Raw genomic sequence first — 14,984 nt, 5'->3', positions numbered from 1 at the left:
GTTTATAATTGAAGCTCTCTGGTTATATGTCTGTGATGTCTCATGGAATAGGAAACGATTGACTATCAGTGAATGACCTCTAGATAGCCCCTTCTTCTCCCTGCTTCATATGAGCAAATCATACCTTTGAAAGGACAGAATTATTATTCGACATGCATCCTCTATAAAACAATGGACTGAAGAGCCAGACATTAGCTTTTGAGAGATAGAATTAATAAGGCACTGTACAGAAAACATTTTAAGGAAGAATCCCAAATCATCTTTTTAAATCCGAAAAGCGAGAGACAGCATCAACTTTAGATTCATAAATTCCAACACCAGAGAGGCCCATTGTGATAAGCTGGTCTGACCTCCTGTAGAACACCAGCTATAGAACTTTCCCTGCATAACTCCTTGAACAGATGTTTTTAGAACAACATCCAAGCTGGATTTTAATATTGTCATTGATGGAGAATCTGTCATGACTCTGGAGGGGTAGCTCTTCTGTGAGCAGCGCACATCACCCTTCTCCCCGCAGCAGCATAGCACCTGTCTAATCATGATTGAAACTTGGCTGTCTATGCAAGGCTGCAGATTTGCAGAGCTAGGTATGCCATCAGCATGCTACAGATTGTGCTACTGTTGCCTCTGTGTTATTTTTTAGTTTAGGGAATGAGGTACTATTCCATATTAGCACCATAGCATATATCTAGTCAATTTTTAAAAGTTACTTTACAGTAATTGAGTGTCTTACACCTGCCCTTCAGTCCCTCTGCCACTGTTGTGGCTTTACAGCTATTGTTTCCTATTTCAAAACTGCTTTCATCTTCCCATTTCTGTGTAAAAACTCACAGGAGAACTGACTGAAAGTGCTGACAAATATGCAAAATAAACAAACTGGGAGGGGTATTTTAATGCAGATGTCTCTGGGGTGAAATTCTGGCTCCACGGAAGTCAGTGGGAGCTGTCCCTGACTTTAGTGAGCCAGGATTTTACCCTTGATATCATTTACATACATTATTCCTGGGTATTGTAACGGTAGTGGGTAAAAAATGTCAGATTCAAGTGTATTTTTAATCAACAATGAAATGCAGTGATACCAACATAACATATAGTGTATTTGATATTTACCAGGTAGATAGTTGCAGAGTCTCTCTAATGCTTCTTTTGCAGTACTGTTGTGAAACATTGCAAGCTGTTCAATGACTGATACCACAAGCACACACCCTGCAAACAACCAAAACCAAGAAATCACCAGGTCATACAAACTGTGTCTAGCTAAATGCACATGAACCATTGGGCATTTTGTTTATTGATATGTTCCATAGCTGATAACATTTCTAAAGAAACAAACCCAGTGTATTTGTAACTTTTATTCAAACAATGCTACTTATCAAGCTAGGGGTTGGATGTAATCGGTAGTTGAATGCACAAACCATCCTGAATTTTATATACCCGTATGGAGAAATACTCAAGACTCCCATCAAATCTAACTTTCCAAAATTTGTTTTCATTCTGAGACAGAAAAAAACAGAAGTTTCCTGTGGAAGAAAAGATCTTAAAAAAAAAGAAGTAATTTAATTGTACATAATCAGGATGCTTTTTACCAACTTTGGCCTTCTTATGTTATATTGTAATTTATAATATAAAACAAAATTTTAAACAAAAATAATTTTGAAATAAAAATCAAAATGTTTCATTCTGATAATGCTGAAATGCTCTTTATCCAAAATATTTTTAAATTAATTTTTGCCAACATCTACATGTTCTGGAGGCAGAAAGTTAAGATTTCTACAACATGATATTTCCCAACAGAAATATATTGTGATGGAAATTTTTAATCAGCTGTACCCACACAGGTGAGAAACACCATGACAAGATTTTTTTACGTTTGGTTCCTGGCCCTGTGCGAACCCACCTGCACCTAAGAAACAAATTTAGGAAGGGAAAATACTCTAGAAATCCAACACTATTCCAACAGACTGTATCTTGGCACTTTTCATATGAATGACAACCCCTGTAGTTGACTGATAGTGACTTAACTGTTACATCGGCACAACCTGCACCTGGGCTGAAATAGGCACAAGACGACGGATGAAAAATTTCTACATGACTGTAGATGAGAAATCAGCAACCACAAATAAACACATATCAAACAACACATTCCAGTGACACATGGCATAGTCCTGTACTGGGTGGGTCTCCATGAGGGTCAGTGGAGGTTCTAAACACAGAGTATTTCCAAGAGCAAGCCTTCTAGACAGCAAAATAAATATTTGCTAAAGCCAAACTATTTCCTAAATTCACTGCGCTCCCTTGGGATGGTTGTATAGGGGTCACTTTCTGAGCACTGGTAAGCTCAGAGACTGCTCTCTGCTGCTCCAGCCCAGAGCAAGCAGGAACACAACCTTGCCCCCACTGCACCAGAACACAGAGCAGGGGAAATGTCAGGAAGGGAGGGAAGAGGTTCTATTGAATTCTAACAGAGCACATTTCATTCTCCTAGGGTATGTCTACACTACCCCGCTAGTTCGAACTAGCGGGGTAATGTAGGCATACCGCACTTGCAAATGAAGCCCGGGATTTGAATTTCCCGGGCTTCATTTGCATAAGCGGGGCTCCGCCATTTTTAAAACCCCGCTCGTTCGAACCCTGTGCCGCGCGGCTACACGGGGCACGAACTAGGTAGTTCGAACTAGGCTTCCTAGTTCGAACTACCGTTACTCCTCGTGGAGTAACCCTTCCACGAGGAGTAACGGTAGTTCGAACTAGGAAGCCTAGTTCGAACTACCTAGTTCGTGCCCCGTGTAGCCGCGCGGCACAGGGTTCGAACGAGCGGGGTTTTAAAAATGGCGGAGCCCCGCTTATGCAAATGAAGCCTGGGAAATTCAAATCCCGGGCTTCATTTGCAAGTGCGGTATGCCTACATTACCCCGCTAGTTCGAACTAGCAGGGTAGTGTAGACATACCCCTTGAGTGTAAGGGGAAACACCAGAGAGCTATGCCTTTAGGTTCTTGGGATTACTGCCATTGTTGCCTTTAGGAGGGCTAGTGTCTCTCATTGGGTGGCACAACACTGGCCCCTGCCCAGAGCTGTGGTTCAAAAGCTACAGATAGCTCCATCTAAAACTGTGGTATCTGTCACTGTTTCTGGATCTCCCTTCAGTGAGACTTTGGGGTCTGGGATATGCTGTTTTATTAAGGATCCATGCTAGATGATGCAAAGTCTTAATAGCAGCAGTTTTAAAACAAACAAAAGGAAGTGCTTCTTCACACCTCTCAGTCAGCCTGTGGAACTCCTTGCCAGAGGATGTTGTGAAGATCAAGATTTAACAGGGCTCAAAAAAAAACTAGATAAATTCACAGAGGCTAAGTCTATCAACGGTTGTTAGCCAGAAGGGGTAGGAATGGGTATAGCCAGAGGTATTCTTAGCCTCTGTTTGTCAGGGGCTGGGAACAGGCAACAGGGGATGGATCACATGAAGATTACCTGTTCTATTCATTCCCTCTAGGGTATCTGCCTTTGGCCACTGTCAGAAGACAGAATACTGGGCTAGATAGGCCTTGGGTTTGACCCAGTATGGCCGTTCTTATGTCTTGACTAAAATAATTAGCAGATCCTACCTTGACTGTGAAGGTCAAGTCAGGCTTTGATCATGTCTCCACTGAAGTTGGGGCTGTGATCTGCAGCTCATGTACCTTTGCTAGCTTCAGTCCAACTAGCTATCATGTGCACCCTGCTATTTTTCAGGAGCTAGCTATATTAAAGCTGGCATGGGTACATCTACATGAACTGCAAATTACATCCCGGGTTGCAGTATAGGCAGACTTAGAAAGAACCTGCGTAGTGACAGTCAGGAGCACAGGCTGTGGTTATCCTAGGCCCTAGAGAGCTTGAGAAAATTAGATCTAATTGTTTCCAGCCTTCTGAATAAAGAACTCCATTTGTACTCAACAGAGCTCAGTTCACTCTCTTTTCTTCCACCAGGAACTACTGAGGGGACTCAGGCTATGTCTAGACTGCAAGCCTCTTTCGAAAGAGGCTTTTTCGAAAGATACTTTCAAAAAAGCTTCTTTCGAAAAAGAGCATCTAGATTGCAACCTCTTCTTTCAAAAAAGTGAGCCACTTTTTCGAAAGAGAGCACCCAGGCAGTCTGTATGCTCTCTTTCAAAAAAGCCCTGTTTGTATTCAAGAACGCCTTTTTTTGAAAGAGCACTTTCGAAAAAAGGCCTTCTTCCTCATGAAATGAGGAGTACCGCCGTCGAAAGAAAAGCTGCATTCTTTCGATTTAATTTCGAAAGAACGCGGCTGTAGTCTAGACGCTGGTGAAGTTTTTTTCGAAAAAATACTACTTTTTTCGAAAAAACCCTGCAGTCTAGACACAGCCTCAGATCTCAAGTTTTGGTTTGCCACAGTATAGAAATGCAAAATCTAATACTGACAACCTTTCCCAAAGGTCAGAGCTATTAATACTAAGGGTCAGGTCTATCTCTAGTAAGGGGCAGTTAAATTCTCTATAGATCACCCTGCCACAATGTGCTAATAAACTAAACAAGGTGTTATTTTCCAAAATAGGGCTGTGATATTCTTTATGGACCAGGCTACCACATGGAAAGCAGTGGAGAAAATATATCACCATTGGAAATTATCAGGCCTGATCTCTTTATTGAGAGTTTTTATTACAAGGTAATAAAATCCTATATAGAGAAAAGCAAACCTTATATTTTATAGGAAGTAATTCAAGAATACCAGTTGGACTAGCAGTGAGCTCATCATTTCATAGCAGGCATAAAACCCCCTGCTTCACTATACTTAGCATTATTAAACAATACCCTCAAGAAGACTCCTTTACAGAGTGTAATTCAGAAGGCATGCTTATTACGAGAATGGATCCTTCCACATAACCTAACATAAAACAGAGAATAAATTGACACAGACATCAAGGAAGGAAGACAGCAGCATATTTCAAGGAGTTAGCACTTACTGCCCCCCAAATATAAGTTCATAACAAATAAACTATCCCAAATAATAAGACCTTAGCAACAAAATCAGAGACTCAACATCAATGCCCAGAGCAAACATCCCATACATCCATATAACCACCATGGAAAAACCCTGCTAGGAACGTATCCAGGAGCGACTTAGGGCTCCAGTGTCTGAGCACCTTACAGATATTAACACATTTGCGCTCCCAACCAATGTTTTCACTCATTTTTTCCCATCCATGTGCAGAATAAATTTTGTTATATGCATCAAGGCCTGTGAAGATGTGCACCACTAATAGAAACACAAGCTGCTGGCTGTGGGCACTGTGGGCACTCTGCTAATCAGCTAGGGTACATTTAAACTGCACACTTATTTCAGAATAAGCTATTCCGGAAGAAATACTCCAAAATAGCTTATTTTGAAATAGCACGTCTGCACTACAGGGAAGCCTCAAAATACCAATCAGTGCTTACTTTTGAGAGAGCATCCGTGCAGTCTGCTTGCTCTTTTTTGCAAAAGCACATCGCTTTTTCGATGTGCTTTTGCAGTGTGGACACACTCTTGCACAAGAAGTTTTTGTGGAAGATCTCTTTAGATAAAAGCTTCTTGCGCAAGAAGCCTGCAGTCTAGACACAGCCTTAGAAAAGTTAGACGTCTGCAAGTCACTAGAGCCTGATGAACTGCATCCTAGAATACTCAAGGAGCTGATAGAGGAGGTATCTGAGCCTTTACCTATCATCTTTGAAAAATCATGGAAGACAGGAAAGATTCCAGAAGACTGGAAAAGGGCAAATCTAGTGCCCATCTATAAAAAGGGAAATAAGAACAACCCGGGAAACTACAGACCAGTCAGTTTAACTTCTATGCCAAGAAAGATAATGGAGCAAGTAATTAAGGGTACGTCTAGACTACCGCGTTTTGTCGACGGAAGTTTTGTCGACAGATACTGTCGACAAAACTTCCGTCGACAAAGAACGTCCAGACACATTGAGTTCTGTCGACAAAGCAAGCTGCTTTCTCGACAGAACTCCGTAGTCTGGACGCAACGTTACAGGCAGTAACACCTTCTGTCGACAGAACTCTGTCGACAGAAGGTGTTATGCCTCATAAAATGAGGTATACCAGCATCGACAAAACTGCTGAGTTCTGTCGACGTTATGTCGACAGAACTCAGCGGTAGTGTAGACGCTGGTATAGTTTTGTCGACAAAAGTCCACTTTTGTCGACAAAACTAGGTAGTCTAGACACACCCTTAGGAATTCATCTGCAAACACCTGGAAGATAATAAGGTGATAGGGAACAGCCAGCATGGATTTGTAAAGAACAAATCATGTCAAACCAATCTGATAGCTTTCTTTGAAAGGATAACCTGTTTTGTGGATAAGGGAGAAGCAGTCGACGTGGTATACCTAGACTTTAGTAAGGTGTTTGATATGGTCTCGCTTGATATTCTTATCAATAAACTAGGCAAATACAAATTATATGGGGCTACTATAAGGTAGGTGCATAAGTGGCTGGATAACCGTACTCAGAGAGTAGTTATTTACAAACAGTTCACAATCCTGTTGGAAAGGCATAACAAGTAGGGTTCCGCGGGGGTCTGTTTTGGGACTGTCTCTGTTCAATATCTTCCTCAACGATTTAGATATTGGCATAGAAAGTATGCTTATTTAGCTTGCAGATGATACCAAGCTGCAAGAGGTTTCAACTGCTTTGGAGGACAGGGTCATAATTCAAAATGATCTGGACAAACTGGAGAAATGATCTGTGGTAAACAGGATGAAGTTTAATAAGGACAAATGCAAAGTGCTCCACTTAGGAAGGAACAATCTCTTTCACACACACAGAATGGGACACAACTGCCTAGGAAGGAGTACTACTGAAAGGAATCTAGGGGTGATAGTGGACCACAAGCTAAATATGAGTCAACAGTGTGATGCTGTTGCAAAAAAAAGTAAACGTGATTCTGGGATGCATTAACGGAAGTGTTGTGAGCAAGACATGAGAAGTCATTCTTCTACTCTACTCTGCGCTGGTTAGGCCTCAATTGGAGTACTGTACGCAGTTCTGGGCATCACCTTTCAAGAAAGATGTGGAAAAATTGGGGAAGATCCAGAGAAGAGCAACAAGAATGATTAAAGGCCTAGAGAACATGACCTATGAAGGAAGGCTGAAAGAACTGGGCTCATTTAGTTTGGAAAGGAGAAGACTAAGAGAGGGACATGATAGCAGTTTTCAGGTATCTAAAATAAATAAATAAATACTTTTTAAAGTATGTCAAAAGCAAACTCCTGCCTTTTGTCTGGCGAATGCATTTTGTCTTGCTGCTTCTGTTTTCAAGACTGTAAACTCTTTAGGCCAGTGGCCACCGACCAGTAGATCAGGATCTACCAGGAGATCTTGGACCCTCTGACAGGTGATCCTGACTGGCTTGGCCAGGAAGCTATCAAGCGATAGCACTTCAGTGGCTCCTCCACCCACTATCATGCTGCTTCTGCCCTCTGCCTTGGAGCTGCCCACCTGGGAGCCTCCTGCTTGCTGTGTAGGGTGCATGAGGGAGAAAAGGGACAGCACTGATGTCAGGGTGTCCCCCCACTTTCACACAGAGAGAAGGGGATGGAGGGAGCTTGGCAATGCCAATCTCTGTCACTCTCATACACTGTATGTGTCTCTGTCATTCACACAAACACACACTGTCCTTCACTCCCAGCTCCTGTCTCAACACATACGTGGTGGTTACTTCTTCTACTGCTTGCAAAGTGGGTTATTTTTGGTTTTTGACAGGTCTGTGCATTTCATACTTTTCATTTCTCTCTTATGCTTAAATTTAATTCTTTGAGTAGTGAGTTCTCAAATGCCTAACCTGTCGTGGCTGGAGTCATTATCCCTATTGCTATTCCTGCTCTTGAAAGTGGCTGGCATGTCGCTGCAGGCCCCTGAGAAAGGCAGAGCAGGGGGTGTCCTGGCCTGCAGACACCACTCTTGCAGCTCCCATTGATCAGTAATGGGGAACTGTGGGCAATAGAAGCTGTGGGTTTCAGTGCCTGTAGATAAGGGGCAGCACGTGGCACCATGAAGCCATTGCTGCTTTCAGGAGTGGTGCAGGGCCAGGGCAGGAGTAAGCCTGTTTTAACCTCACTGCTCCACCACCTGGAAGCAGTCCAGATAAATGGTACCCAGCCACAGCCTGCTTCCTGAACCTCTGTCCCAGCTCTGAACTTCCTCCTACACACAACCTCCTGCAATAGATATGAGTTCTCCTGCACCCAAACTCCTTCCCAGATCTTACACCCCAAAATCCCTCCTGGACCCCAATCCTCCACCCTGGGCTAAGCCCAGAGCTCCTCCCACACACTGAACCTCTTGGCCCAAGACCAGAGACTGTACCCCAAACTTCTACCCCAGCCTGATGAAAATGAGTAAGGATGGGGGAAGAAGGAGGATGGAGTGAGCAGGGTGAGGCCTCATAGAAGGGGTGAGGTAGGGGCAGGGCCTCAAAGAAGAGGTGAGAAGGAAGCATGGCAAATATATTTGGGTTTGAGGTAGATCTTCCATTGCACTTAAATTGAAAATGTGATCTTGTGGTTAAAAAGGTCGGAGACCACTGCTTTAGATCAAGGGCTGTGAAAGGAATCACAGAATCATAGAACACCAGAACTGGAAAGGACCTCGAGAGGTCATCAAGTCCAGTCCCCTGCCCTCACGGCAGGGCCCAGTACCGTCTAGACCATCCCTGATAGACATCTATCTAACCTGCTCTTAAATATCTCCAGAAATGGAGATTCCACAACCTCCCTAGGCAACTGATTCCAGTGTTTAACTACCCTGACAGTTAGGAAGTTTTTCCTAATGTCCAATCTAAACCTCCCTTGCTGCAGCTTAAGCCCATTGCTTCCTGTCATGTCCTCAGAGGCCAAGGAGAACAATTTGTCTCCCTCCTCCTTGTAACACCGTTTTAGATAATGGAAAATTGCTATGGGACTGGGACAAGAAAACAACAGGGGCACTGTGGTCAACACCATTGGAAAAGTAAAAGGCATGAGGGGAGAATGTGACTGGAGACAAGAGCCAAAATGGAGGCTCAGGCAGAACTGAGCGCAACCTGGAAGGCCATGGCAAGATGTTCCAACTGATGCAAAAAGAACCTGACGCAGTACTTCAAATGAGGGATTAAGAGGATCTATTGACAAAGTCCAAGCATGAGCATGTTCATAGACAAAAGGCATATTCCCCTGCCCTCCCCCCCATAAAAAATAACATTTGCAGAGATTTTCATTTAGATTTTGAACCTCTATGTACTCAAGGTCAGCAACCTGTCACATTGAGCAGCTGAGGATGACAAAGACTGCAGCGCAGACAAATAAGTTTCCATGTTTCTTTAAAAAGGAGAACTCAGTATGCTCACTGTTCTTTCACCATCTAAGCCCTGTTGGCATCTGTATCGCCTATGACAGATTCAGCCACTTCTCGATTAACAAAGCAATAAATTGCACGCCTGCTGTTCTTTCAAACTCACTGTACTGCAGCCACTTATAATGGAGATGACATTTCAGCCTTCGCCATGGTACAATCCTGTTAGTCCCTGTGGAAGTTTTCTTCCTACCTCAAGCATTTTTTTGCACTTTATCGGTCAGGGAGGAAATATTTGCTGTTGTGGTTAGGGATCCATATAGGTGCCATTGAATATAGCCAGTCAGTGTGATACCCGGCCGTCATGGGTAATATGATTATATGTTGTAATCATAGCATGTTTACAGCCAAACAGAAATTGGAGGACGTACATCCTGTGTCATGCCACTTCTTTTCTGGTCTTCACAGTTTTACTATAGTAGCAAAAACTGAACCACCTCATATTTCAGATGCATCAGCATGACAATAAGAGGGCTGCAAGGATGTTAATTACATTGTTATATGGATGCATGTCCCGATCACATTCTGATACATTATGGACAGATTTCATTTCAGTGTAAAATTAAGACTGATAGAGAACAAATCAATATAATAATAATACAACATTTCCTTCCCAAGGCCCTAAAAAAGAATGGCACATGGTGAAATTATAAATATCCCTCAGGTGGATTATGGGGAAGTTTATGGTGGAATTCTTATCTTTTTAAATGATAAGCCAGTCAAAGCAGGGATTATGCCTTAGTGTACATTGATCATATTATAAGCCTACACTATTTATACAATCACAATTTCTGCAGGTATATACTAGTAACATCAGTAGAATTTATTTTTGGTCCAGCCTTTAAAAAAAAACACTTCACAATAAGTAGAAAAATCATCAGCTCCTCACACAGAAATATTAGCAAATCTTCATAAGATTTCTATGGGTCTGTAATTTGTTGGCAAAAAATGGAAAGTCATTAGGTAGATAAAAAGAAAAAGGGGGACGGGAGAAAACTTAGCTATATTTGCAGACCTGGTAAATTTTCCTGTTTCAATCACTTTTGCTGATGTTAGAGAATATTATCAGAGTATATACACTTTTTAATATCTTGAGCTCAGTAAAAAGCAAGTTACCCAGTTTCAGATCTAGAAACACCTGTTTATAGCTTTTTAAATTCAGCAACTTGATATTTGATTTGTTTTTCATTTTGCATGAGGCACAGATGAAACAAGTTAAATTGGTTCTGCAACTGAAGTTAAAAACTTGGCATTTTTGTAGTTGTGTGGAATTTTTCTTTATAAACAAGATTCAAGAAATTGACTGTTCCATGGTACTTGATAATAGGTTTCACTGCCTTGACAGGTTGAAGAATGTTTTCTCTGGGAAAAATGCCTTGGCATTATAATGCCTCCTAGCCATTAGGAACTAGACTCTGGCATTAATAAAATGCCTGTCTCTTTTAGAGATAGTTTGTCCCACTTGCTATTAATTTATGAAGAGATAAGAGGAAACCATAATCATTTTACTCAGAAGCAGTAATCTGAAAATTCACATGTCAAGGAGCACTTCTCCCCATGTATTTGAAAATAGTGTTTAATAATAAAATGACATTACCAATAGACTAGAAAAAAACATACTCCATAATAAAACCAGAGCAAGAGAGATTCATTTTTTGGCCATGCAGCCTCTAGCAATCTGAGCAGACTATTTAGCGTCACCCACTTCTGCCGCAACATACAAAAGAAACTCTCATTAGAATTATACCTATGGCTATGGCAAAGTGCCAAGGTGCACACAGTTGCCTCTTCAGTGTGTAGGCTTCAGATTTGAACTAAGTTTGTATAAAGCCAAGACTTTGTTAACTGGATTCTCTTGCATGCTATATGAACCCACAAACTTTAATGTGACTGAATGAAAATAGCTGGCCATCGATGTTATCTGTAAGCTGGGTGCTTGTGCCCCCACTCATGAGAAAAAGTCAGATGCTGCACAGGTGATTAGCAGAGTGCCCACAGCTAGGTGTTTTGTTTCTACTGGTGGTGCACTTTTGCATATGCCTCCGTGCACATAAAACAGTATTCCACATACAGATGGGAAAAATTCACACATATATATGGAAAAGATTCGAAGGAACATTGCTGTCCGTCCTTTACTTTGATCTAGGGTTCTAGACAATAGAGTTTTTCCTCACACCTTCCACCTATCTTATCCAACTTCTAGTGTTAGGTGAACTGCCCCTCTGAGAAGTACAGTTCAGACAGGAAATGAGAGAAAGGCTGAGGGGATTTCCATGCAGATTGTTTCCACCATTGTAAAAACTCTGAGGGCTAACCCTTGTGGCTAACCCTTTCACAATCATATGGGGTGGGAAGGAAACAACAGGCTTCCTCTTTTAGGCAAAACTTAAAAAACAATGACTAGTCCTGCAACACCTTAGAAACTAATAAAAAATGTAGATGGTTTCATGATACCATCTACATATTTTTGTTAGTCTTTAAGGTGCTGCAGGAATATTCATTGCTTTTAAAGTTTTTCAGTTACAGACTAACACGGCTACCCCCACTGACCCTTTTAGGCAGCTAATGATACTTCCCCTGTTATGCAGCTACGTAGCTCTGAGCTAGCACAAGTCTTTCTACCTGGGCTGGGAGGCTTGTTTCCAGCTGCGGTATAGATGGAGAGGTTACCCAGAACGGCAATCTCGGAGGAGCATAAGGGCAGAGACTAATTTGTTGCTACGTGAGAGCAACTCACTGAAAAGGCAGTAGGAGTGGAAGGAGCTAAGCTGCTGCCTTCCCAGTCCCACGGACCCAGTAATCTGTGCAGAAGAGAGAAAGTTGTTCTCCAGGAAGAAGTGGTGCAAATTATTTTTGGCTCCTTGTGCTACTGTGATGCACAAGGAGGCATTTTCTCTGAAGTAGTGCCAAGTTACGAGGCAGGGTGGGAATCTGTGTAGAAGGGTTGAGGTGCAACCTTCCCTAAATAATGAACACTGTTTAGTGGAAAGGCACAATATTTGGTCTTCCGTGGTAGCTTTTTTACAGAGCAGCATCTGGAGGGGCTCTTCCAGCCCTATGAGTCTATGATTCTATTAGAGTGGGATGAACTCCGCTCAAACAGAGAAATCTCACCATTCCCCTTTCCACTTGAACATAAACAATTGTTCTTATTCACCCCTCCTCTAGAATAGTGGCTCTCCAACTTTTTGGCCCTTGGCCCAGCCCGCTCAATGCAGATCTTTCCGCGAAACATCGCCAACCACCCATGATGACAAAATGGGTGCTGGAGAGGGCTGGGGGTGAGGGTCTGGTCAGGAGGTTGGGTGCAGGAGCTGGCTGAGAGTGGAGCGGTCTGGATGGGATGGAGGGTGCACAAGGGGGCTGAGGGTGCATGGTTTCGGTAGGAGAGGGCGTGTGTTAAGGTGATGGGCATAAGGCGGATGGGGTTACTTATGCCTCCCGCTGCTCCCATCCACTGCCCCACACTGCTCCCCCTGGCCATGATTCTGGCCAATGGGAGCAGCGGGGAAAGCCTTCAAGTGAGAGGTTTCCTGTGCTGCTGTTCCCCAAGTGGGAGTGACAGCGCACGGAGCCAATTCCTTCCCCCACAAGCTGGATCCAGCCCTCCACCCCCACAGTGGGAAGCTGGTGCTGGTGCTTCCACCTCACAGGGGGAGGGCATGAGGCTGGAGCATCGGCACAGGCTTCCTGCTGCAGGGCACTAGTGGTCCATGGACCACACTTTGAGAACCACTGCTCTAGGAGCAGGGCAATGTGTAAGGGCGTGTACTGCTGCTATTGGCACTGCATATATCTACTTGCATTGATTCCATTTCTTCGTGTACAAATGGCCTTCCCACCCTTCCAAGCACATTCTAAATAGGAAGACTTATTGCATGTGAATTGAGCAGGCAGCTGGAATAAAGCAATTTTGTTAGCAAATTGTATCTTTCCATGGTGCACTTAAATCAGAGAGACACTATTGCAGTAGGGACTCAGAAAACTCTGATCTTCCCATATCAACAATGTAACATCTGAACTGCTGGGCCGTGTCTACACTGGGCCACTTATTCCGGAAAAGCAGCCGCTTTTCCGGAATAACTTGCCAGCTGTCTACCCTGGCCGCTTGCTTTTCCGGAAAAGCAATGACGATCTACTGTAAAATTTGTTAGTGTTTTTCTGGAAAAACTATGCTGCTCCCGTTCGGGCAAAAGTCCTTTTCCAGAAAAACTATTCCGGAAAAGCGCCAGTGTAGACAGCACAGTAGTCTTTTCTGCAAAAAAGCCCTGATCGCGAAAATGATGATCGGGGCTTTTTCCTGGAAAAGCGCATCTACATTGGCCACGGACGCTTTTCCGGAAAAAGTGCTTTTCCGGAAAAGCATCCTGCCAATGTAGATGCGCTTTTTCCGGAAATACTTATAACGGAAAACTGTTCCGTTTTAAGCATTTCCGGAAAAGGGTGCCAGTGTAGACGTAGCCCTGGTGTGTGGAGGTACCTACTAGTTCCTAGCCAGCTTCACTGAATTTTCAAGATCCCAACTAACACTGACTGACTCTCACAGTTGCCCAGAATTAGCTGCAGAGGAGAGATTGCAGGGGCTAGTTCTTCTCTAAAATATAGATTTTTGCTCAGTAATCAATGGGGTAGGGAGCAAAACACTTTGCAGAGAAGAACTGATTGCTGGCTCCATTTCTTCCTTTCTCCATTCCACTTCTAAAAGTCCAAGGCCTAGCTCTGCAGAACTCTTGGGGGACAGCATCTGCCTGATCCCCAGTGGGCATGAGCCAGCAGTGGTCCATTTTCCCTGCTTCCTGCTTTGAGTAAGGCTTGTTTTTGCACCTCACAGTGCAAAATGTTATCTAATCCTAGTTAGCAAGGAAAAGTCTCCATAAAATAAGCTCCGATTCAATGGAGAATAAAGGTAGATCTCAATACACAGCAATGCCTCCTGATTTTTGTCTGTGAAGGAGTGACCCTTATAAAAAAGAATATCCATTCCCAAATGTTATCTTAAATGTTTCCTATTGATATCAGGAATTAGGGTTTTCTGAAGCACTTCTCCCATATATACAGTCGTCTGGCCTCATACCCCTACTATTTTGCATTGCCATACACCTGCATTTGGACGGGGAGTCTGGTGGTCTTCATTTCTTCTTAACTGCTTCCTGATAGTTTTATCTTCTTCAGCGGAATAGAATGGCAAACTAGCAAAGAGCTGGGTTCATAATGTATGGTTTCAACTGGCACAACATTGTTCTAAGTCCACATCCCTTAATCTATTGTACTTCACAGTTAATACAGTACTTGTCCAAGTTTCAGAAAATTCGATTGCAAAAAGGAAGCCTTAGGCTATGGAGAAAAATCAGGAAACAAGCATTACTAAAAAATGGTCTTGGCTGTCTCAGTTGGAGCCCTTAAGGATGATTAATACAGTGTGCTGTATATAGCCAAAAAGGTGCTGTATATATATATTAATACAGTGTGCTGTATATAGCCAATTGTTCTTAAAACAATTCTGGAACTGCACTTACGCAGAGAATTTGTTGTGTTTTGACATGTTTCAACATATTGGGCTAAAATCATCCCTGAAGCCAAAAAGAGGTAAAGGAAATATGTCATCAAA

At 42.8% G+C, this 14,984-nt stretch overlaps 1 protein-coding gene across 2 annotated transcripts in view; it reads right to left on the bottom strand.

Annotated features, from left to right (window-relative positions):
* Positions 1-14,984, bottom strand: part of AOAH (acyloxyacyl hydrolase) — a 127,889-nt gene that overhangs the window by 102,926 nt on the left and 9,979 nt on the right. For both annotated transcript variants that reach the window (XM_089776546.1, XM_089776547.1), the window contains exon 3: positions 1,111-1,206. In XM_089776546.1, coding sequence (XP_089632672.1) covers positions 1,111-1,206 — 96 coding nt within the window. The remainder of the gene's footprint in view (positions 1-1,110; positions 1,207-14,984) is intronic.

This window comes from Pelodiscus sinensis, chromosome 2 (assembly GCF_052426305.1).
Source record: "Pelodiscus sinensis isolate ZL-2025 chromosome 2, ASM5242630v1, whole genome shotgun sequence".
Classification (NCBI taxonomy): domain Eukaryota; kingdom Metazoa; phylum Chordata; order Testudines; family Trionychidae; genus Pelodiscus; species Pelodiscus sinensis.
Note: the sequence above shows the minus strand (reverse complement) of the source record. Positions and strands in the feature narration are given on the sequence as shown.